Source organism: Gastrolobium bilobum, unplaced genomic scaffold (genome assembly GCF_033153095.1).
Source record: "Gastrolobium bilobum isolate Gb01-03AN ecotype WA unplaced genomic scaffold, APGP_CSIRO_Gbil_v1 utg5726, whole genome shotgun sequence".
Taxonomy (NCBI): domain Eukaryota; kingdom Viridiplantae; phylum Streptophyta; class Magnoliopsida; order Fabales; family Fabaceae; genus Gastrolobium; species Gastrolobium bilobum.
Genome location: NW_026896804.1, coordinates 48,523 through 71,101, shown reverse-complemented (window position 1 = coordinate 71,101; position 22,579 = coordinate 48,523). Strand labels below are relative to the sequence as shown.

The following is a 22,579-nucleotide window of genomic DNA, read 5'->3' as shown; positions in this document are numbered from 1 at the left end:
TCCATCACTTGCTATATGATTAATCCATCAATTACATCACTAATTATTAGTTGAGCTTCTTTTTTCTCATATCACCTTATGAGATAATATCTCTCATAAGTCATATCATAGACATAACAAGTGATAAAGCCTATTATTTACAAAAAAAAAAAAAAAAGTGATAAAGCCTATTGCTTGTTAAAAAAAAAAAAGATAATACAAATTTCGACACCTCAAAACATGATAAAGCAATTTTCAACAACATGAAAGAATAACTTTCCTTATTATTTTAGATAGAATCACAACTTTCTTATTATTTATTGTGATCATTATTATTGGGCTTGTTTTAACTTATTTTGATAGTTGGTTATTCATATTAAAACTGGCAAAAAAAATTAAGATATTGCATTTTTAATAAATAATTACGAATAAGTTAATGTTTCAAAACTATTTACGAATCTATTGCACTTATTCAGGCTCAAATTAGGCGTGACTATTCACGCTTAAATTAGACGTGAATCGTCTAGTGTTGACACATGACACAAAAAGTTAATAGTTTAATCGTAAAACTTCATAAGACCATAACTTTTGACTCGGGTATTTAAATCAGGTAATTCTTTTTTTGATTCCACATAACTTTTCGAGATCTACGCAATGACATCTTATTTGATATATTTTATCTCTCACAAACAAAGTTCAAATTTGCAATAATGGTAGTATAAAGATGACACCAAAGTAGATTAGTCCATATAAAGTTTAGAAAAGTGTGTGATACAAAACAAAGGCTGAGTCTTTATGGCTGGATTCGTTGGAAGCTTATGAATGGTTTTCAAAAATAAAATTTTTCTTCCTTAAAGATTTAGAATATTTATTTAATTATTTCCTTTATTAATACAGATCTTTCAAATTGGTTTTTGAGTTTAAATTACAAATCAAATCTTTATTTTGTTTTCCTTATTAGTAATAATTTTTTAATTTAAATCACAAACCAAATCTTTATTTTTTTTTATATTAAAAATTAATGTTTTTGATTTTTTAGTTTAAATGATAAATCAAATCGTTGTTATTTTTTTATATTAAATCACAAACGCAGAACTCAGAGGCTTATGGTTTAAACGCTATTATAATATCATTATTGCAAATTTAAATTGTTTTTGTGAGAGATAAAATATGTCAAATGAGATGTCATTGCGTAGATCTCGAAAAGTTTTGTGGAATCAAAAAAAATTACCTGATTGGGATACTTAAGTCAAAAGTTATGGTTTTTCAAAGTTTTACGGTTTGTAAGTTGACTTTTTTGTGCCACGTGCCAACACCAGACGAGTCACACCCAAATTAGGCGTGACTATTCACATCCAAATTTGGCGTGAATGCCTCGGGAGTCACGCCTAATTTGGGTGTGAATGAGTGTAACAGATCCGTAAATAGTTTCGAAACAGCTATGTATTCGTAATTATTTATTAAAATAGTGATATTTTAAATTTTCTGCTATTAAGACTACAACATTGATAATGACATTTTTAATAAGGGAAATTATCCTTTGACACATCAAAATAAAGTTTGGTACCTCGTCTGAAAGTCGTTAATTTTGCTCTAATCTAAGAACTTTAATTTGTAAACATGTGACATCATTAATCTGCCTGGATCTAACAGCTCTTAGATAAGATGTCAAAGGATCCTATCTCTTTTAATAATTGATATACATAAAATTCAAATTAATGAAGTTTATTCATACATTATATATACAGTCCTTGAGATCTTACTATGGTTAATTTTTCTTTCAGTATATGGTTACCGTCAATTTTATATGTTTATATTATCATTTCCCACCATTTCAAATTTAAAGAAAGAGAAAATTTAAACTAACTGTTATGCCAAAAAAATAAAAAATAAGAATAGCTAAGTGATATAAAGGGGATCAATCGTTATCAGATCCCTCGTTTGGAAAAATAATTCTGTAATTCCTATCTGATTCTCTGGATACTATTTTTATTTATTAAATTAAAAACATGAAATATTTTTTGTTATTAAATGTAAAATATATTTTTTATATGATTACTTTTTTATTAAATATTAAAAAATGATTTTAGGGTAGAATATAGAAAATCCCTTGCAATAATGTACCTCCCGACATAGTCCGAAACTTGACTTGTGGATGGCTTCAAACAAGAGTCAAAAAAATTCTACTAGAGTAAAACGTGACATAAAAAATGTAATATAAATATAGAACACAATTTCAAAAACAAAAATTAAATAAAGATATTGTTGTTTCTGATATTTTAAGAGATACTTTTATTTTCTACGCACGTATAAAAATATGTAAGATTCATATTAAAAATTATAAAAGCAGAAAAGAATGAAAAAGATAATATAAATTTTTTACGCACACATTTTTATGCATGCGTGATAAATAAAATTATCTCTACAAAAGAAATTAAACGCTTATATAAAATAAGGGAGAACTCAAAATCTGTAACCAGTTCATACTTCACTTTTGGCCTTCGTATATGCAACTTAATTACGAAAGTACAAGGAATGTTAAACATTTACAGAAAGAATAAGCGAAGCAAAAAAGAAGTGCAATGTTACACCGCGGAATTCTCCACAGTAAATTACGCGCATATACATGTATACATATGGACTTGGAGAACGGAGCCCCCACCCAAACCCGCTGCTTATTTTCTATTTACAGTAGACCCGACCCGTGCCCGAAAGGGAAGTAATTCAGTGCAACTGTGCACAGTAGACACACTAGTTTTTCTCATGGTGGAGGCTATCCCAAAGCGACGAGCATTGCCTTCTAGCGAAGCCCACGCGCTGGTTTTCCAAGTCATACAAAACCTCAAATCCTTGCTGTTGATAATTCCCAAGCGTGGCCCAGGGTCCACCACTTAAATCAGCTTCATCACCACCGTTCATCAGCATCATGCATCCCACTTTCCTCTTCCTTCTCCCTCCATCACCAACGTCTAAAAACTCGTAGAAGTAATTCTTCCTAGGCAGCACCACATTCGAATAATTCCCCACAAAATGCAACGTCACCGTGGGTATTACCTCCACCGCACCATCCAAATAATAACACGGCCCGAGACCCGTTTTGACCTCAACCTCACTCGCGCGCTTGTTAACTCGCCCGACTCGGCGGTCGAACTCAGCAACCACCGAGTTATACAAACTCGCTGGCAACATCGTGAACGTGGTGCCCGAATCAACAACCATGCCGCCGTCTCCCCTCCCGTTCACCCTGCTCAGCATCTCCGGCGCCGGAATAGTTTGCTTCCCGACGGAAATTCCGACGAGCCCCACGCAGTAGAAATAGGGGTGCTTCGGGTTCGGAAGCATGGACGTGTACGCAAACGCAGCCGGTTCACCGCCGCCGCCGCCGTAGCTGCCGAGAATGAGTGGACTCGGTCGTCGAACTCGTTCTTCGTCGAAAGAGTGAGAAACCAAACAATACGAAAAGCGATTACCCAGTTGGGGATTGAAGGTAGCGAGTTGAGCTGGGAGAGACAATAAGCCACGGCCGAAGCCGGCGACGCCGGTGGGTTCGGCGAGGGCGGTGTGGGAGCAACCGAAGGTGAAATTTTTGAGAAGAAGAGAAGAAGAAACGGAAAGGGTATCACGAAAGAGGCGCGCGATGAAGCTTCCATCGGCGTAAGCGTAGTAAAAGGGAGGACAAGAGAAAGAAGAACAATCAGAGGTTTCGATGGAATCCAAGGGACAACGTGCGATTGCACAAAGATCACGGGATGACATGGAAGCGTGAGCTGAGGAACATGCATGGGATTGGCACGAAACGGTGTGGGCTTTTGTTATGTTTGGGGGTTTTGTTGTTTTGGGTTTACCTTCGCAGAGAATGCACTCGAATGGAGCGCATGGGAACCACACGAGATCACTGCCTGTGTCCATGTAGAGGGTTATGGTTTGTGAAGGGTGCGAGCCTATGTTGAAGGAGAGGGTGTAGTCACTTCCTGGTGAAAGTGGCAGAGAGACTTCTTGTCCTTTCGTTTTGCTGTGGAAGCGTGCTGCTGAACGAGTGGAGGTGGATTTGAGAAGGTTGTGGGTACTGTTGAATTGGGTTTTGGAAAATGAGTGTGTTAGTGGCAAAAGAATCATTTGAGATGAGTGTGAAATGTAGAGCATGAAGCAGAGCAGAAACAGGGGAGAAGCCATTAAGGGGATAAGAACAGAGGACGAGGTTTTGAATTATGTGAGAGCCAGAAAAGTGAGGAAGGAAGGACAGAGAGTTTATAGAGCGAGAGGAGAGTATGAGTCAGGGTACCGAGTTGCTCTTGGTGGGCGCATAGGACAATGTTATCGTCTTTTGTTTAAGTAATATTAATGGTGTCGAGTCTAATCAAGCTGCTTAAAGAAGCTCATAGTCATTTCAATTTCATGTTCTAACAAATTAATGGTTTCCTATTAATCCTATTCTTATCCCTGAAATTGGGTGCTACACTTGGTTTTGGCAAAGTATGTAGCAATCCAATAGCCCACTTTTGTTATTTTCTTTAATTTTGTATTTTGTAATTTCTTTAGGGCGTTTGGTTGAGGAGAAATTTTTTGAATAATAGGGAAATGTAATTAATAGGAAAATGGTTAGAAAATGAATTTGGTAGGAAAATGTTAAAAAAATTTGGTTGGAAAAAAATTTACTGAGAAAATTAGATAAATTTTATAAAGTCTATGTTTGATTTAAGATAAAATATAGATGGAAAAATAAGTTGCTATTACAAAAATATCCCCGTTTTTAAATTTTTTTGAATCACCTACCCTTTACCTTTACGAAAATAAGTAGCAATTAGCAAAAGTTGAGGGTATGTTGGTCATCTAATTTTTCACCCATTTCTTCGTTTAGGTAGACAACCTTCAATACCACATATGAATTGGGAATCTGTTGCCTTTCATTTGGGTTCAATAGACGTGCAAAGTGGATGGCTGGGAGAGTGATTTCGCTAGCCAAATATTGCAAACTCTTCAACCAAGCATGGTCAACGAAGAATCCCACTTCTCCAATGCCTATCTATCTCATCAGATAGTTCCAACCAAACGCCCCCTTAGTAATTTTTGTATTATTAAAAAATAAGGATTGTTATAAATTATGTGGAAATGAACTTTTGTTAACTAGTCATACGAAGAACAAAGTATTTCAAATTTCACTCTTGTAATTTCTTTTTCTTTATTTTTTCCTTAATTCTCTCCTTAATTTTTTTATTTTTATCTGCTATCTCCGTTTTCTTTCTGTTTCCCCCCCTATATCTAGCAAAATTTCTGCTACAAAAAGTATGAGAACCTGCTTTCTCATAACTTGTTACTGCGACTTTAGCTTCTTTTGCTTCTTGTCTACCTTATTCCCTTGGTTTGTTGGCGACGGCTAGGAAAAGAAATCATGTAATTGGACTCCTTCCTAATCTTAATACCTAAGTTTCGGTAAAGAATCCTAAATTGCAAAAATCCAATGATTTACGCAGGCTGGCTAAATTTTATGATTGACTAACAAATAAAAATCATATGCTTTCATAGAAAGAAATTTAAAATGCACGGAAAGCATATTGTAGTCACGGTAAAATTAAGGACAGTGAGAAAATTAGCGCCTTTTCTACATCTTAAAGTAAAAAGTGTAATCGATACCTCACAGTTTTCTAACAAATATGAAAAATTTCATTTTCACCCATTTTCAAAATAAATAACTTGAAATGTTTTTTAATTTAATATTTAACTATTATTTTTATTATAATTTTATTTCATAATATCATCATTATATAAAATAAAATTTAGAAAAAGTAAATATCTATATATTTATGAGATCACAAGTGGTCTAAGTGATATATTTTTGTAATCACAATGAGTGTAGTGAAAATTTAAAATCACAGGGAGTTAAATATTAAATTATTTAAGCACAATGGGTCTGAGGACAAGTTTATAGTGGGTGAAAGTGATAAATTATAAAATCGCAACGGGTGAAAGTGAAAATATTTCTAAAAAAATTATAGTTTTATTAGTGTTAGGGGTGCTCGCGGACTGGATTAAATCAGTTTTAAAGCAAAAATTATTTGGTTTGAGTTTTTTTTTAAATCCGATCAATTTTATTAGTTTTGGATTAGATTGATTTTTGATTTTTTGAAAAGCTTAAAATTTCGGCGATATAAATCACTAGCTACGTAAAAAATGAAGCCATGTAAAATTACAAATGACTGAAAAATTCAAATTTTCAAACTAAAATTCATGAAGAGTTAAAATAGAATACGATCCTCCCCAGTACCATCTTTGGGAGGAGTTTAAAGCCTTAATCCTGGACCCGCCCTGAATCAGACTAGTCGCAAAACGATGAACCGATTGGAATATTTTCAAAAAAAAAAAAAGAGTAATAGATAATAAAAAACTAAAATAAGGTAGTTTGTTGTCATAACATCCAATATTCCAAGCAATGTCATAAAAATCGGACCGACCCGGCCGAGTCGACCCGAAAACCGGTGAACTGGTCATGTAACCGGTTCGATTTTCATATTGGACCGGCCATATTACAGAACCGGTGCGACCCGGTCGGTTTTTGTAAAAAATCGGTGACCCGGGTCGGTCTATAAAAAAAAGCTAATTTATTTTCATAAATTAATGTCTTCTCTTTTTTACTCTCAAACACAAATGATTTGTTTTCTTTTGAAATATTTGAGTGATTTGTAGCTTATTAACTTACATAGATTATGTACCTACAACACTAATATTATCTTGATTATGCAATATGCAGAGAATTTTGATTTGATTTATAGTTAGAGATATCGTTTACTGAACCTGAAACACTAGTATCACAAATATTATATGTTTGATTAATCTTTTGTTGGACAATGATGTGTAATTTATTATTTTCATATTAAAATAATTGAAATTGATATATTTTTTTTACAAGTATTTAAGTATATTTATAGTTTTTTTAATATAAATTATAGATTTTCATATACTTACCGGGTCATGCGGTTGAATCAGTAACCCAACGACCCAGTACCTCGACCGGGTCAATAAACGGGCCGGATTTAATAACATTGATTCCAAGTCTACAAAAAACATGAAGATTCTAATAGCTTGTTTAGATCCTCTCTTTTTTAAACCAGAAACCATTTATAAGCTAAAGTTAAAAAATAAAATTTAAAAAAAAGTTAAAAATTGTTTGGTAATAACATAAAATTTTTAGCTTAAAAATTACTTAAAAGCACATATTTCAAGAAAAATTATTTCTCTTTCGTTCTTTATAGCTCTTTATTTAAAAAAGAGAGCATACAATTCAAGAAAAGAAGATAAGAGCTTTAAAAAAAGCTCCTCTTATAAGCTTTTAACTTTTAACTTTTTTCTTTATTATAAATTTTTTTTTTTCATTATAAGAGGTTTTCTTAAAGCCTGTTTGACCTAGCTTATGCTTATAAGTAGCTTATAGTTTAAAAAAGATAAGATCCAAACAGGCACTAAGTCAATCTTTCTCTTCCATACTTCAGTCTTTCAACTTGATCAATGCTCACTTGTGGCCTTCAAAACAACCAGCAAGACAGAAATTTTCATAAAAATAAGAGATTAAAAAGGGTTCAAACAACAATAAATTTAAAATAAATACATGAATAATTAGATTAAAAAACAACAACTTACACCATCAACTTTTAATCAAAATTCGCATTACTAAGAGTTACTGAATTATGAAAAAAATGCATTGGTGGAATTTTAAAAAATAATAAATACATATTATATTAGATCGATTTTCATCAACCAAACAAAAAATTGTTACAATCAAATTAAAATATGCGAGATTTTTTTTGGTTTTTGATTTTTCACATTTTTGATTAATTTGATTATTAGTTTTTTAGTTCGGTCATGGTGGTTTGGATGGTTGATGAACACCACTAACTTTAATAAAAGTAAAATTTTAATTTTAATTTTAATTGTTATTTATATTAATTTTACACTGTTTTTATTTTATTTACATTTTGGATGATAAAAATAAAATAATAAAAATATGCATTCTAATACCTATCTTTCTAAGTTATTTTTCTAAACTGAAAGAAGTGAAAAGAAAAAGTAAGATAATACTGACTCATTCTTTCAAGAATGTTATCTAAATTTTTTGACTATCTAGCATATTTTATGATATCAGATTTTTTTTTAAAATTGTATTGGTGATGAAGGTGGGTCGTAGTCCTATTCTCGTAGATAATGGAAGGCTTCTATCAACGAGTTTTATTAATTTGGAGAAAAATAAAAAAAGACGACAAAAACAAAAGGCAGAAAAAAAAAAACGTGGCAAAAGAAATCAGCGTCAATGTTGAATGCAAACCAATACGTCTGAGACGCCTACCAAGCAGAAAAAGCTGTCAAAGTAAAGTAGCTTTCAAGTCAATCTAGATCAACAATTTAGACGTATTAACCTAATGACGTACACTTTATTAGTCAAAATTTCTTTTTCTTGGTGACTAATTTTTCTTTGAATGACTGTATGATACGACAGTTTATTTCTAGCTAAGATTTAAAAAACAAAATTGTAGTTACTATGTAAGAAAGCGATTACAATTTAAATAACAAGTATATATAATTATTATTTGTTTATATTTTTCTACCTAATTTAAATGATAATGATATTTTAAAAAAATCGTGACCAGATAAAAAAATTTCATTTGTATAATAATAAAACAATAAAGAGAATACAAAATTGACCTTTATCATTTTTAAATTCAAATAATTATTAGTTAGTTCAAATGTTTATTCAATAAATGATAAATCATAAGATGACAATTAATATGTCTAGTTGTCTAAATCATTTTTTTTCCTTCATTTCCCATTATATTACGTTCACAACTTTTCTCCACCTTTTCTCCCCTTCTTGACTTCACTTCTGGTACTTTCTATTGTCGGTAATTTGTTTTAGAAAACGAGCTTACAATAATTAACAGAATAAATTTTATTTGGATGTATAAATAATGGTAAAAATATGATTTGCAAATAATTTTCTTTTATGTAACCAAAAATAATAATTCTCTCTTCATTTGTTTAAATAAATACTCCTTAGTTCTTTTTTTTTTTCCCTTGTTAGAATACACTTAGCAAGAGTGAAAGAGTAAAGATGAGGAGAATGGTAAGAAATTAGTTGACAAAAAATATAATATATCAAACGATGAAGCTAATCATTGAAAGTGCTGCATCATTCACAATAATTAAAAGTTATAATTCAAAAACAAATCTAATATTATACATACTAAAGCCCTCGATTAAGAGATGCTGTCCAGATAATACCGCTTCCTCGCCGCGGGGCTGCAAAGCTCAAGTCACTTTCATATTAGTGGATGATATCTGTTTGGGTCGGTCTTACCAATTATTTGTCTCTAAACATGCAAAATAATATATAGTTTCTGAAATTCCTTATGCCTTGGTTTTGGTTCCACTGAAGTTAGGTGAATTAAGAGTTGCATTCTTTCCTTTCTTTAAAGTTGGATTTGGTATTCACATTAATGATATCTTTATTCTTTGTGATTATTTATAGGGTCAACAAAGTAACATAAGCACAAGATTGGCTGCTTAGGCTAAACAAAGTGAGAAGACAGAAAGTCATCTATTGAGTATTGACTCTCTACCTAATGGATGGTACACCAATCCTATGAAGAAGTATGTATTGTCTAGTATAGGAATAAGGATCTTGTGCAACTAATAAGTATAGGAATTATAAATTATAACGCTTCCACCAAAAAAGAAATAGAACTAAATTCGGCGATGTAGGTGAGTATAAGGACAATTCAAAAGCTATTGAGAATTAATTATTATGTAGGCCAATCTCGCAAAATCCAACTCATCTAGTCGCTTGGAAGTTTTTTAAGTAATACCAACATTAAATATCTTGGCCAATTCCATTTTGCCTTGCTGGCTTCATTCTTTTGTTAGCAGATAAAATATACTAAGCCCGAATGCAAGACTTTTAACTAGATTTCAGATTGTGGATTATCTTTATTCTCGGTTCTTCTCAACCACGGAATTTAATAATTTCCGTCCTTTTTCTTAAAATGTTTCTACAATTTCTGTTTTACAGCTGTTCGCATGCACATTATTTTCGAATTCATGCTAGATAAAATGATTGTTGATGCTCTCTTTCCTGTGATTGTTGCTGCTTATAAGATTTTGGTGCAGAAAGTTTGCCTCATTGTCTATGCAAAATATCTTCCTAAATGTTTCTGGGCATCTGGCAAAGCATTGATTAGGGGACCTGCATTCAATTCTCCCAAGATTTACCCATGAAGTATTCTTAGCTACCAAGTCCTAAATTCTTTCCTTAAAAGTACGACTCCTATAGACCCGATAATTTATCTTCTTCTTTTTTACCTATTTTCAATATATAATAAATTCACGTGTAGGATCTACAATTTGGCACATCCAATCTACAATGATTTTCATTGTGTATCTCTTTTTCATTTAAAATGACACAATTTTATGCCCGCACAAACACCAAACCCGTAAAAAATGTACAAATATAAGATGTTATATGTGTAAATGTGTCCGGCAATGCTAATCAAAATTTTCATGCCAACAGGCCTATTAAATAGTTGACTTGACATTAATGATTTAATGGTAGATATACAAGAGTTATAATGTATGTACTCTTCTATTCATGAGGTGGTCACTAAAAGGACCTTACTTAAATGACTCTGAACAAATTCGACACATCAACTACTACATTTACATGTACTTGACTGTCTCTGCAACTGTGTCCCAATGTTTTCCCACCGGCGACAAATATGCTATGCAAAACAATTTTGAACTCAATACATTTTACTCTTTCTTAAATGTCGAAGTTCCTTATATAAGACTGCTAGCTATACCGGGCATCTAAATTCTCAAATTCCATTAATCTGGGTGCTATGCACGCGATTTTGAATCACGCAGACTACAAACTCAAGTCTTCAAAGAAAGCCGAAAAAAGTTTCCAATGCTAGCGTTAGCATAATACGGTAGTCACCACCACAGCATCCTGCAGTTCCAACTCAGGCAGTTAGGGCATGTTTGGTGCGACGTATAAGACCTGATAGTATAAGCTTATACTATACATTATGATAATCTCAGTTGTTTGGAGTGACTATTGTATTGTATAAGCTTATACATCATACCCCCTTAATACATCAAAATGATATATAACTTAATCAGGTCTACAAGGGTGGGATGACACCTGATAAAGAATTAATGTATAAGGCTAATCACATACCATATTTTTTTTACCCATTACAACCCTTCTTCTCCTTTCTTCCCCATAGCTGCTACTACCCTAACCTCAAACGAGCTCGCCAGAAGCTCCTCGAATGCACCGGCATATTCTTCCTCGACGGCGACATCAACGACGCCGCACTCCTCCGAAAGCTCTTCGACGTGGTGCTGTTCACCCACGTGATGCACCTCACGGCGCAGGCTGGGGTCCGCTACACTATGCAGAATCGGCGAACCCTCATCTCGCCATTGTTTGGGCTTCCACGAGCTCCGTTTACAGTCTCAATTTGAAGGCTTGTCAACATAATGGAGAAGCTTCTGAAAACCAAGGCAAAGAATAGGTGCTTCCTATGCCGAGAAATGGAGATGTTAAGTTCACCCATGCCAATATTAGTTTGGTTCACAAGGACCTTAGGTACAGATCTACCACTAATTTGGAGATAGGGCTCAAGAAATTTGTAAAGTTGTACCTTGAATTTTATTGTGGGTCTAACATGAGTATAGGTTTGAAGTTTGTTACAATTGCAGGTGTACAGTTGTATTAGGTATTAGGGAATAACTAGGCAATAGGCATCACTGTCCCTCTTTTTTTCTTCTTTGTAATTTTGCTTCATTTTCATAATCAATTGTATGCCTTTTAGGTTATTCATTGTACATTCTTCAATTGTGACTTTGAGAGTTCGAGTTGATGTTACTTTTTGTGCAAGCATTTTTTATTTTCTTGTATGTTGCCAGTTCAAAACATTTGCATCCTAAAGTGTTCCTTTGCCTGTTACTATTATCATTTAGGGATGAATTGTCTGATTCAATTGGTGACATTGGTGGAACTTTCAATGTAAATGTCAATAGTAAATAACTTAGTAAGCTTCTGTCATTCAGAATGCTGTTTGGTTTTAGAGAGTCACTTGGTTTTTTCACATATTTATGTTATTTGGTGGCACCGACTTTGGGATGATGACTAAGTAATTAACGAATGATCATTGTTATGCAATGGTTCTTGAACAAAGCTAAAATGATAAATATGTATTTGATCATGTATAACAGTATAGTCATGTGGGTTGCAAGATATTCAAGGACAATTAATTTGATTAAAATGCTTTTTAGAAATTTGCATATTTCTTTCAGATTTCCTGGGAGTTTGGTCTTGTTATGAATGATCAAGAGTGGCTAAATCTGCATACCAGCTAAGGTTGGTAAGAAGGAAAAGAACCCTCAACTTTGGAGGATCTTGGTACCATATCTTTGTCTAGTATAATATTATTAAGCTGTTTGGAACTAATGGCTTGTTAAAATTAAGACTATTGTTATGTTTGTTCAGCAAATGGTAGCATTACCACATGATGCCATGCTTCGTTGACAGCTATAGCAAGAGGTCTGATTGTTAAATCTTCATTCTTGTCAGTTTAGGTGACTCGTTTGGTGCTCAAAAGATAAAGAAATACCAAATGTAATCATGAATTAATAAATTTTTTGGACACTGATTGATAGAGTTTTATAAAAATTAATATTTGGAGAAATTATATAAATTCTTTATTAAAGGGTATTTTTGTCAAAATTATTTATTTTTATCCAATCTAGTATTATACATTGCATTACCAAACACTGGATAGTAGTATCTTACACAATACATTATCTTATACAATATCAAGCCAAACACTGTATAGTATTAAAATTTAATCAGGTCTTATACTATCAGGCCTTATACTATCAGGGCTTATACTATCAGGTCTTATCCTATACATCACACCAAACAAGCCCTTATGCTGAATATACGTCATTAGAGCTTTTGTTACTGTTCTGGACCAGCCAGTTGAGCCTGTTTGGGCTTCCCCTAGGCCCAGTCCATTGATTCACCACAGGACAAATGGTCCCATTACACCTGATTTTCCCTCACTCCCACTCACGCATGGCCCTCACACTCACAAGTGATGAGCTATGCAGCCTCACACATCAATTGAGTCTGCAGAGCTGAAAATATTTATGGCATCACACTTCCCATGCTAGGGAATCTTCCCCCATGCTATATATATATATATATATATATATATATATATATATGCTCACTCCTCGAAACAGTCATCTTCTTCACCATTGCTCAACATATTGTTACTTTGCCAAAACCTCTCCTCATCATCCATAATCGAATCCTTCACCTTCCCCTCGATTATCAGCTTGTGTGAGATCTTCACGATGACCTCCACTGAGCTATAATTCATACTATTGACTCATTTTGTCACTGTTACATTGATATACTTCACCCTTCAAGGGATACATCATCCTTCCTTAACAAGTTCAGTTACTATATATAGCAGTTGCCAATTTACCATTCTTATTAGTTGTTGTACATATGAAGGTCACGTAAGATATCATATCATGCATCATAATTTACAGATCCAAAGGGATAACTTTAACTACAAACTTTGCTCATCAGAAAATTGGAGAGGAAAGTTTGAATGAGATTCAATATATCTACCATCTTACTTGAAAGATGAAAAGCCAACATCAAGTTAATTTATTCTTTTGAGTGAACTGTTGGCTAAGGCTTAATCTGTTTCAGAAACTTCTCCGCTTCAATGAAACCAAGTGGTCCGAAAGAAAGGTATTTTATACATCTCCATCTGCTTAAGCTCATGAAGTGGCAAGTTTAAGTATCCAGGCAGCATACATGACAAGCTTAAGCATAGAGTAACCAGAAAGATGAATAGTTACCTGGGAGTATATGGTAACGCCAAACAATGGAGGTGTAGGTGGTCAACAGAGTTCAGTGGAGGCTGATGAAAGCCAAATCTGTCAAAAAGAATCACATGGTCATGTTTGGTTTGAGTACAACAATTAACTTCAGGTCAAATCAACCTCCTGCTTTAAACCAATGTTCTAGTTCTCTGTATTCTATTCTTGTTCTTGTTTTTCTGGTCACAGTATCAAATTCTTGTTCAAGAAGTTCACACAATTTGTTTGTTGTTAGTAATCCAGGTTTCACAAGCATATTCAAAGCTCAAAATCTTAAGAAAAAATTACAATGTGATTGATGTATAAAGGTATGTCAAATTACAAAAAATGGATATTCAAACCTACATAGACACTTTACTTTTCAACTCAACTTTCATCCGTAGTTACCTAGAATGTTAAATATAAAACCGTTATGCAGAGTCTCCAGTCTCGTGTCTTCGGATGTGTTCCCTTCATCCATGTCCATAAACAAAATCGGATTAATTAGAGCCTAGAGCCCTTAAGTATGTCTTCCTTGGTTATGATCCCAACAAGAAAGGATACAAATGTTACCATCCTCCAAGTCGTAAATTCTTTGTCTCTATGGATGTTAGCTTTCATGAATCTGAATCCTACTTTAAAAACCCTCAGCTTCAGGGGGAGAACAGTATAAAAGCTTCATCCATTTTCTTTGAGTCTGAGTCTCCCTTTCTGTTACATACATCTCTTACCCAAGTTGAGAAGGAAGACTTAGTTGTTGAGACTGAAAATTCATCTGATTCCTCATGTGACATGCCTCCTATTGATCAACAGAGAGTACGCAAAGCTGGGACACCCGAACTAGTGTATCAAAGGAAGAAACAACCCACACTGCTCCATCAGCAACTGCAATCGCCCGAACCGTTGGTATGTACTAAATGCACTACTTCTTTTATTCCTGAGCCTGATATTAATTCTGATGACTTACCCATTGCTGGGAGGAAAGGAAAAAAGTCTTGTACCCAACACCCTATTTCTCATTTTGTCTCCTAAGAATCTCTCTATGCAGCATAGAAGTTTTATTATAGCACTTGACTCCATTTCAATCCCGAAATCAGTACATGAAGCATTAAAGGATGATAATTGGGTTCAAGCCATGCATAACGAGATGAATGCGTTGGGGAAGGCCAAATGGAAAAATGACAGTAGGGTGCAGATGGGTGTATACTCCGAAGTATAATTCTAATGGGACTCTCTTGAGAGATATAAAGCTCGACTGATAGCCAAGGGAAACACACAAACTTATGGTATTGATTATGAAGAAACATTTGCTCCAGTGGCCAAAATGAACACTGTAAGAGTTTTATTGTCTCTTGCTGCTCATTTTAATTGGGATTTGAAACAATTTGATGTGAAAAATGTCTTCCTCAATGGTGAATTAGAAGAAGAGGTTTACATGGAGATCCCACCAAGATTTAACTCTACAAATGGAGATAATAAAGTTTGCGGATTGAAGAAGGCGTTGTATGGCTTGAAGCAATCCCCGCGCGCTTGGTTTGGAAGATTTACCAAAGTTATGCTTTCATTGGGATACAAGCAAAGTCAAGGAGATCATACACTTTTCTTTAAACATTCTCAGGAGATAAAACCGCTATCCTTCTAGTTTATGTTGATGCTATGATTATAACAGGGGATGATATATGTGAGAAATGTGATCTGAAAAAAAGACTTACAGCTGAATTTGAAGTTAAAGATCTTAGAAACCTGAGATATTTTTTTGGGATAGAAGTTGCCCATTCAAAATAAGGTATTTTTATTTGTTAACGGAAGTATGTTCTTGACCTCTTTAAAGAAGCAAAAAAACTCAGGTGTAAACCCTCTAATACTCTGATTGAGCAGAATCACAGGCTATGAAGTGAAAATGATAGGATCTGACAAATTAATCAGAGAAATAAACGCAGCAACACAAGACTTTTGGCCCAGAAGAACTGGATTTTCTGTATATTAATCAAAGGAAACAATACAATAACAAGGTTGTTTATGACAGAATGATAAATGCAGAATTAAAATAAGAACATCAACTAATTCTAGAGGCTGGTTCAGTGCAATTAAAGAGGCACTGATCTCTCCCAAGAACTCCCAATTTTCCAGCCTCCTCTCCTCTTTTTTCTCCATCTATTTATACTAAGCATTATTATTCTTCACATGTGACTCACCTCATTGCCTCTAACAAAATTTCCCTTCTAGAATATTCCCCCTCTAACTGCCTTGGTGACTCAGCATGAGTGCCTTGAGTGATTGATTCTCTACAATTCATTCTAGAATGTTCCTTAAGATATGGTATCCTAACAATACTTCCCCCCTAAACACTCACCTTGTCCTCAAGGTGAGGTGCAGTCCTCAAAAATAAAAAATAAAAAATAAAATAAAATAAAACAAAAAATTCCACCGGGATCCCATTGCTTGAATTGCAAGGACCTCCTTATGTATGAGGATGCATAAGAACTTTCACTTGATGATGCACAACAACTTCCACCCGGGTCCCATTGTATCTCTTTAACTTCCAAATTTTGAGCCAATGCATTTGAACCACAAACTTCTGACACTTCAATGTTTTGTGCAAGTCCTCGAGGAATAGGAAGAAAGTTAAGAATACCCGTATGGCAGAATTCACGGATATGCAACTTGCAAGGATAAAATATTGTACCTTGTGCAAATGGGCTTATGGGCTGCCAAGCCCAATTCGCACAACAAACAGAGACAAAAATACCATTATTTTTAGATTGAACTGGGCACATCTGAACCTTAATCAGATCCAATTTCATTTCCGCTTCGTGCTGCAATTTTCTCACGCAATTATAGCATGCCAACTCCTCGCCAAAGCTTGAATCTGGCGGCTCCGGTAACGGTGGAGGTTGCGCCACCTCCTCCGGCGGCTGTAGGATCTCTGGTACCCCTGTAACCCTTGCCAACAACTCCACCCTTTGCGGACCTCCTTCCTCTTCGTCAATCTCCAGCAAGTTCAATTGGGGGGTTTTGCAACTACATTCAGGGTTCCATTACTCTTCACCGTCTTCATCGTTGACAATCCGTAAGCTGAGCTGCGCGATCTTGAAACGGCGAGAAAGGTTCCATCGTTCCTCACCCTTGAAGCAAACCCCTCCCTTCATACGATCTTGAAGTTCTGTTTGGGTGAATCTTCGATTTTCAACCCTAGAGTTTTGGCTTCCCACACTTCCAGAAAATTGATTCCCGTCTTCTACGTTAAGATTTTGGACGAAACGCATCTTACCCTCTGAAGCATTTTGGTGGGTACGCGCGTCACTGAGGTTGCTATGGTGACTTAAGTGAGTCACTTGACCTGCAGAAGCTGAGCCTTGATTGTTTCGAATGGGCTGGGCTGTTCGATTAAGTCCACTCCACCCAACCCCAAACCCATCTTGGACCCCAGCCTCATTTCTCATTTCCAACACACGCATCGCCTTCGTCATCTTCTCCGTCAAGCTAGCTGGTTTCTGCAACAGCTCCGTTGGATGGCTTTCTACAACGTCCACACCATGGCCTCGAGGAAGCTCTAGCTTAGGAGTTAGCCAATCAACGAGGTGAATGTCTGTGTTGATACTCTCTTCTGGTTTCGATGATTTCGACCTTCTTCTGCAAGAAGGACGGTGACGGTATCTTCTCCTGCTTCGCAAAAGCTGCTCGATCTCATCTAATTTTTGTTCGGTTCCGCGAAAACGCTCTTCCGTTTGTTCCTCACTCCTCCTAATCATCTCTTCTATGATCTCCAAACGAACTTCCATGGCACGCATCAACCCGTTCAAAGCACCCTTAGGATCGGAGTGCTCTGATACCAATTGATAGGATCTGACAAATTAATCAGAGAAATAAACGCAGCAACACAAGACTTTTGGCCCAGAAGAACTGGATTTTCTGTATATTAATCAAAGGAAACAATACAATAACAAGGTTGTTTATGACAGAATGATAAATGTAGAATTAAAATAAGAACATCAACTAATTCTAGAGGTTGGTTCAGTGCAATTAAAGAGGCACTGATCTCTCCCAAGAACTCCCAATTTTCCAGCCTCCTCTCCTCTTTTTTCTCCATCTATTTATACTAAGCATTATTATTCTTCACATGTGACTCACCTCATTGCCTCTAACAAAATTTCCCTTCTAGAATATTCCCCCTCAATCTGCCTTGGTGACTCAGCATGAGTGCCTTGAGTGATTGATTCTCTACAATTCATTCTAGAATGTTCCTTAAGATATGGTATCCTAACAGAAAATGAGAGCCCTCCAGTTGAAAAAGGACAATATCAACGAATAGTAGGAAGATTGATATATCTAGCTCATACTAGATCTGATCTAACTCATGCAGTTAGTATTGTTAGTCAATTCATGCATGATCCGAGGGAGAAACACCTGCGAGCTGTGGACAGGATTCTCCAATACCTGAAAGGCACACCAAGCAAAGGACTACTGTTCCAGAAAGGAAGAAACCTATCCTTAGAAGTTTTATACAGACGCTGATTATGTTGGATCTGTGACTGACCGACGGTCTACTTTGGGCTATTGTATGTTTCTCTGTGAAAATCTAATAACATGGAGAAGTAAAAACGAAAATGTGGTTGCTAGATCTAGTACATAAGCAAAATTTCAGGTCATGGCTCAAGGTATCTGTGAGTTATTGTGGCTGAAAATCATTCTCGATGATCTTGAGGTGAGATATGAAGGGTCTATGAAGTTACTCTATGATAACAAGTCAGCTATCTGTATAGCCCACAATCCAGTCCAACACAATCGAACCAAACATATTGAGATTGATCGCCACTTCATCAAAAAGAAACTAGATAGTGGACTGATCACTATTCCATATATTCTTTCTGGTCGTCAATTGGCTGATGTCTTAACTAAGGGTCTTCCTACTGATAGGATTCAAGAGCTTACTAGCAAGCTGAGAATGATAAATATTCATTCCTCAGCTTGAGGGGAAGTGTTGTAAATATTAAAATTATTTATTTATTATTTGTATTAACTAGAATACTCTAGAAGTGTATTTGGGCTTAGCCCATAAAGTCTTTTAGCTCAAGAGTGCAAGGTTTAACTTGGGTTCCTCTTGGAATGCAAAATGGAGATACCCACAATCTTTGCTAAAACCTGATCGATCAATTGTCTTGGATCCAAATAAAAGATTGGAGTGATTGACGACATTACGGAGAAGTGAATCATCCATGACCTTCTTTGTTGAACCTGAAACAGAGGTGCTTATAGCACCTAACACAGGGTTGTTCATAGCCCCAAAAGCTGGTGTGCCTAATGAATCAAATGGTGGCAGAATTGAAAGATCAATTTCCGTTCGAATGGCCTTCAACAATTCTCTTGGTTCAAGTGGTTCTGAGTGATTAACATTCAAGGATGATGGAGTGTCGGTAGTTTGATTTCCCGATTGTTGATTCAGAAGCTCCCTTGTGCGTGCATCCATGGCTAACACAGTGGTGTGGAGTTGCTCATTTGAGCCACAAGAAGAGAAATCTGGTTTTGTTAAACATCAAACTTGGTTTCCAAGCGTTGCATTTGAGCTGCGAATCATCCAACCTTTGCTCAACATGTAACTGAAACGATTTAAATACGCATCTTGAAGATGGTGGCTTGTTCAAGATGAAAGCACCAATGTTAGAGCTGAGCTCTAAAGGAGGAGGAAATTCTCAAGATTAAGGGACTTAACAGAGAGAAAAAAATAAAGAGAAGGAAGGACACAATCAATTCAAGTTTCGTTATTCATTCCATTTCTATGCTTTACATGTTTATTTATACACACAACGCTACTACATTTTCGTAACGATCATGTAACTCCTCTAGTAACAAACTCTAACTTCCTAACAGGACCCATATTAGTTTTGCTATAACCGTAAGAAAAACATAACACCAGACAGCATATTCAACAAATGGAAGAAATTACCAGTCAAGTGGTTATGCACTAGTAAAATTTTATTAAAAATATATCTACATGTTACCAAGTTTTATGAATACAGACAATCACAGTCAATATTGTATTGAAGCAAAAAACAGTGCATCAATAATCAACATCACCTTTATCTCAAACAATTAGGTCGCAGAGATTATGTTAAAATAATAATAATAATAACAATATAAGAGCAGTTTGGGTTTCGCCCGTGTAAATCAGAATGCTCAGCAATTATAGCATTATAGGTATGAATCCAATAATGCAAATTATAGCAGCAACTGCAGTTGAAATCAGCATCGCAGATCAATCTACCAGTACAAACTTGACAAGGAGAAAATAATAAGCATTGCACTTTAAATAACCCAATACCTGTACTGCTTGGACTGAGGTGCATCTCTAATTGTTAACATTCTCCCCACCTCTAACATGTGACTCACTGGATGATAAAGTAGGCAATCATGAAACTGGACCAGGCAAATTTGAACATATACATAAATCTAAAACTATGAAGTAGCTAAAGCTATCAGTTTCTATACCCAAAGAATAGTCTTCAGTTTTTCTCTGAAGATCTTTAACAGTAGGAATGTGCTCGACAGGAACTACTAAGTAATGCCTAAAAGTTGTCAGGTTCAAATTGGTAACCTCAATAAATGTCAAAATAGAAACAAGGAAAACAAGTGAAAAGATAGTTAATCAGGAAACTAAGGAGATAAACTCCTCAACACACAATCAGAAAATGTAAAGAAACAAAAGCTGACAAAGAAATCTACAGCAGCCAAAAATATTTGGAAGAGTAATCAAATTTCAGATTTCACAAAAATTAAATTGTAAATTATGATATTGATACAGAAATCTCTCGGCCTTAAAAGGCTATATAAATTAGCAATTCATTGAAGTGGTAGCATTTTTTATTAAGATCAAATGAGTCAAATCATGGATTGTGAGTACCTGAGAGCAGATGGATTAATGTCCCGAAAAGCAACAACCTTATCATCCTGCATTTTCCGATTCCGAAACTGAATCAGAAAGTGAACAAAACTCAAAAAAGAAGATAAAGAGAGAGAGAGAGAGAGAGAGAGAGAGACAAACAGAGTAAAGAAGAGTATCGGAGCTGGATTTCGTCGCTATTTCACAGAAAACACACGATGCTATCGATCCTCTTGCTCCCGCCATTTTTTTGCCCTAACACTGCCTATCGCATCGCATTGGTTGGAACTTCCGAATTCCAAATTCCAATGGCATTTTGCTGTAACAATTATGCCACGTGTCATATCCGCCATGTGGAGTGTTGTTCAGAAAAATTGTGCATTTGTTTTCAAAATAAAATGGTTTGACTTTAAAGACACAAAAAATAAATTAAAAGGGAAGAGTAATGACACAAATTGTGTCATTTTGGAGCAAAGTTTCTGTGTTGCGGGAGCAGAAATAATTCGGTGAGAAAGAAAGAAAAGATTGAGGAGTGAAGAGAGAGAATTTTTTTTTTAATCTAAACGTTAATTTTTTAATGAAAGAACCATGGTAGTTTGGACCACGCTAAAAAATTCCGTCATTTAGACACAAAGATATTTGATCTATACGTTTATTTTTATTTTTTTATGTATATGAAATGATATGGTTTATGTCATAAAAAACCATGCACAGTTTTCCCATAAATTAAATATATGTTTTCACAGATTAAAAGTAGACAAAATACCATGATAAAAGTGAGTATTTTTCTGTGAATCTGTGATTTACAATTTAAAACTTTTATTTTATTTTGGGATAAAGTATGTATTAGACAAAGAATACAAGTATTTCTAGTACCAAAAAAAAAAAGAATACAAGTATAACATTTTTATCATTTTTCCCATTAATATTGATTATTTCAAGTAGTTAAAAATTACACATTCTAAGTTTCTAACCTTTTATCTTTTGACTGTTCATCCATTTTAATTTTTATCATTCATTTGTTTGATCTTTAAATATTTAATAATTCATTCTTTTTTTAAACATTTTTTTGTGTTATTAATGTCAAATACGGCATTATGTTTATTTTTTCTGTTCCCGTCGAAATATTTTCTGGAATTCAAGAGGGTGATTTCAATTTAACTTTAATAAATGGGGAATGATCTGTTTACAAATTTCTTTTTACAAATTACACTATGTACTCCCGGAACAACATAGTGTAACCTAGTGTTCTCCCGGAAGAATATAGTGTAATTTGTAAGAGTTTGTAAACAAAAAGTTTGTAAATATAACTCTTCCCTTAATAAATTAATATAGCACCAGTAACTTATGAATCAAGGACGCGAATTTGAAAGTAACTAACAGGTCACTCTCAACTCAAACTTTTTATCAATGTCTCAAGGTATCAACCATAAGCTAAAAATGCACCCAAGACACAACCTAAAAAGCAGTCTTCTTGAGACCATGGAACCAGACTTCTGCAGTTTTGAGACCATGCCACACTTCGGAGTTCTTAGGATGCAGTCTAAAGGTGTCTTGTCTTTATTTATTTTTTTCTGTTCTGGTTTCTTTTGGGCTGATACCCTCCCTATGTACCCAAAAACAAAAACAAAATAAAAAAAAAAAAACAAGAAAAAAAAAACATAAATCATAATAGTTAAATATTTAGAGGAAGAAATTATATTTATAACTTATTTTTTTATAACATTTTATTCTTAGATTAAAATTAAATTAATAGTTACAAAATAATATCAAAGATAAAAAAATAATTGAAAA

General features: G+C 34.6%; 2 protein-coding genes across 2 annotated transcripts; both read right to left on the bottom strand.

Moving 5' to 3' along the window:
- Positions 1 to 2,601: 2,601 nt before the first annotated feature.
- LOC133302114 (probable aspartyl protease At4g16563) lies at positions 2,602 to 4,270 on the bottom strand. Its single transcript, XM_061501854.1, has one exon. The coding sequence runs from the start codon at positions 4,150 to 4,152 to the stop codon at positions 2,731 to 2,733; it is 1,422 nt and encodes a 473-aa protein (XP_061357838.1). The 5' UTR covers positions 4,153 to 4,270; the 3' UTR covers positions 2,602 to 2,730.
- Positions 4,271 to 12,885: 8,615 nt separating this feature from the next.
- On the bottom strand, positions 12,886 to 21,178 carry LOC133302147 (bifunctional adenosine 5'-phosphosulfate phosphorylase/adenylylsulfatase HINT4). The gene is made up of 6 exons (XM_061501897.1): positions 20,948 to 21,178; positions 20,807 to 20,853; positions 20,395 to 20,471; positions 20,228 to 20,294; positions 13,909 to 13,986; positions 12,886 to 13,817 (listed from the first exon to the last, which is right to left on the bottom strand). The coding sequence occupies exons 1-6, from the start codon at positions 21,029 to 21,031 to the stop codon at positions 13,736 to 13,738; spliced, it is 435 nt and encodes a 144-aa protein (XP_061357881.1). The 5' UTR covers positions 21,032 to 21,178; the 3' UTR covers positions 12,886 to 13,735.
- Between the last annotated feature and the right edge of the window lie 1,401 nt (positions 21,179 to 22,579).

Bases quoted from the DNA above. Each gene is read 5' to 3' on its own strand.
- LOC133302114 (XM_061501854.1), bottom strand. From the start codon at position 4,152: ATGGCTTCTCCCCTGTTTCTGCTCTGCTTCATGCTCTACATTTCACAC.
- LOC133302147 (XM_061501897.1), bottom strand. From the start codon at position 21,031: ATGGCGGGAGCAAGAGGATCGATAGCATCGTGTGTTTTCTGTGAAATA. The intron at 20,472-20,806 runs GTACTCACAATC...GACAACTTTTAG, and splicing joins ATTAATCCATCTGCTCTCAG to GCATTACTTAGTAGTTCCTG. The intron at 13,987-20,227 runs GTATTGGGTTAT...TCTTTTTGACAG, and splicing joins CCTCAGTCCAAGCAGTACAG to ATTTGGCTTTCATCAGCCTC.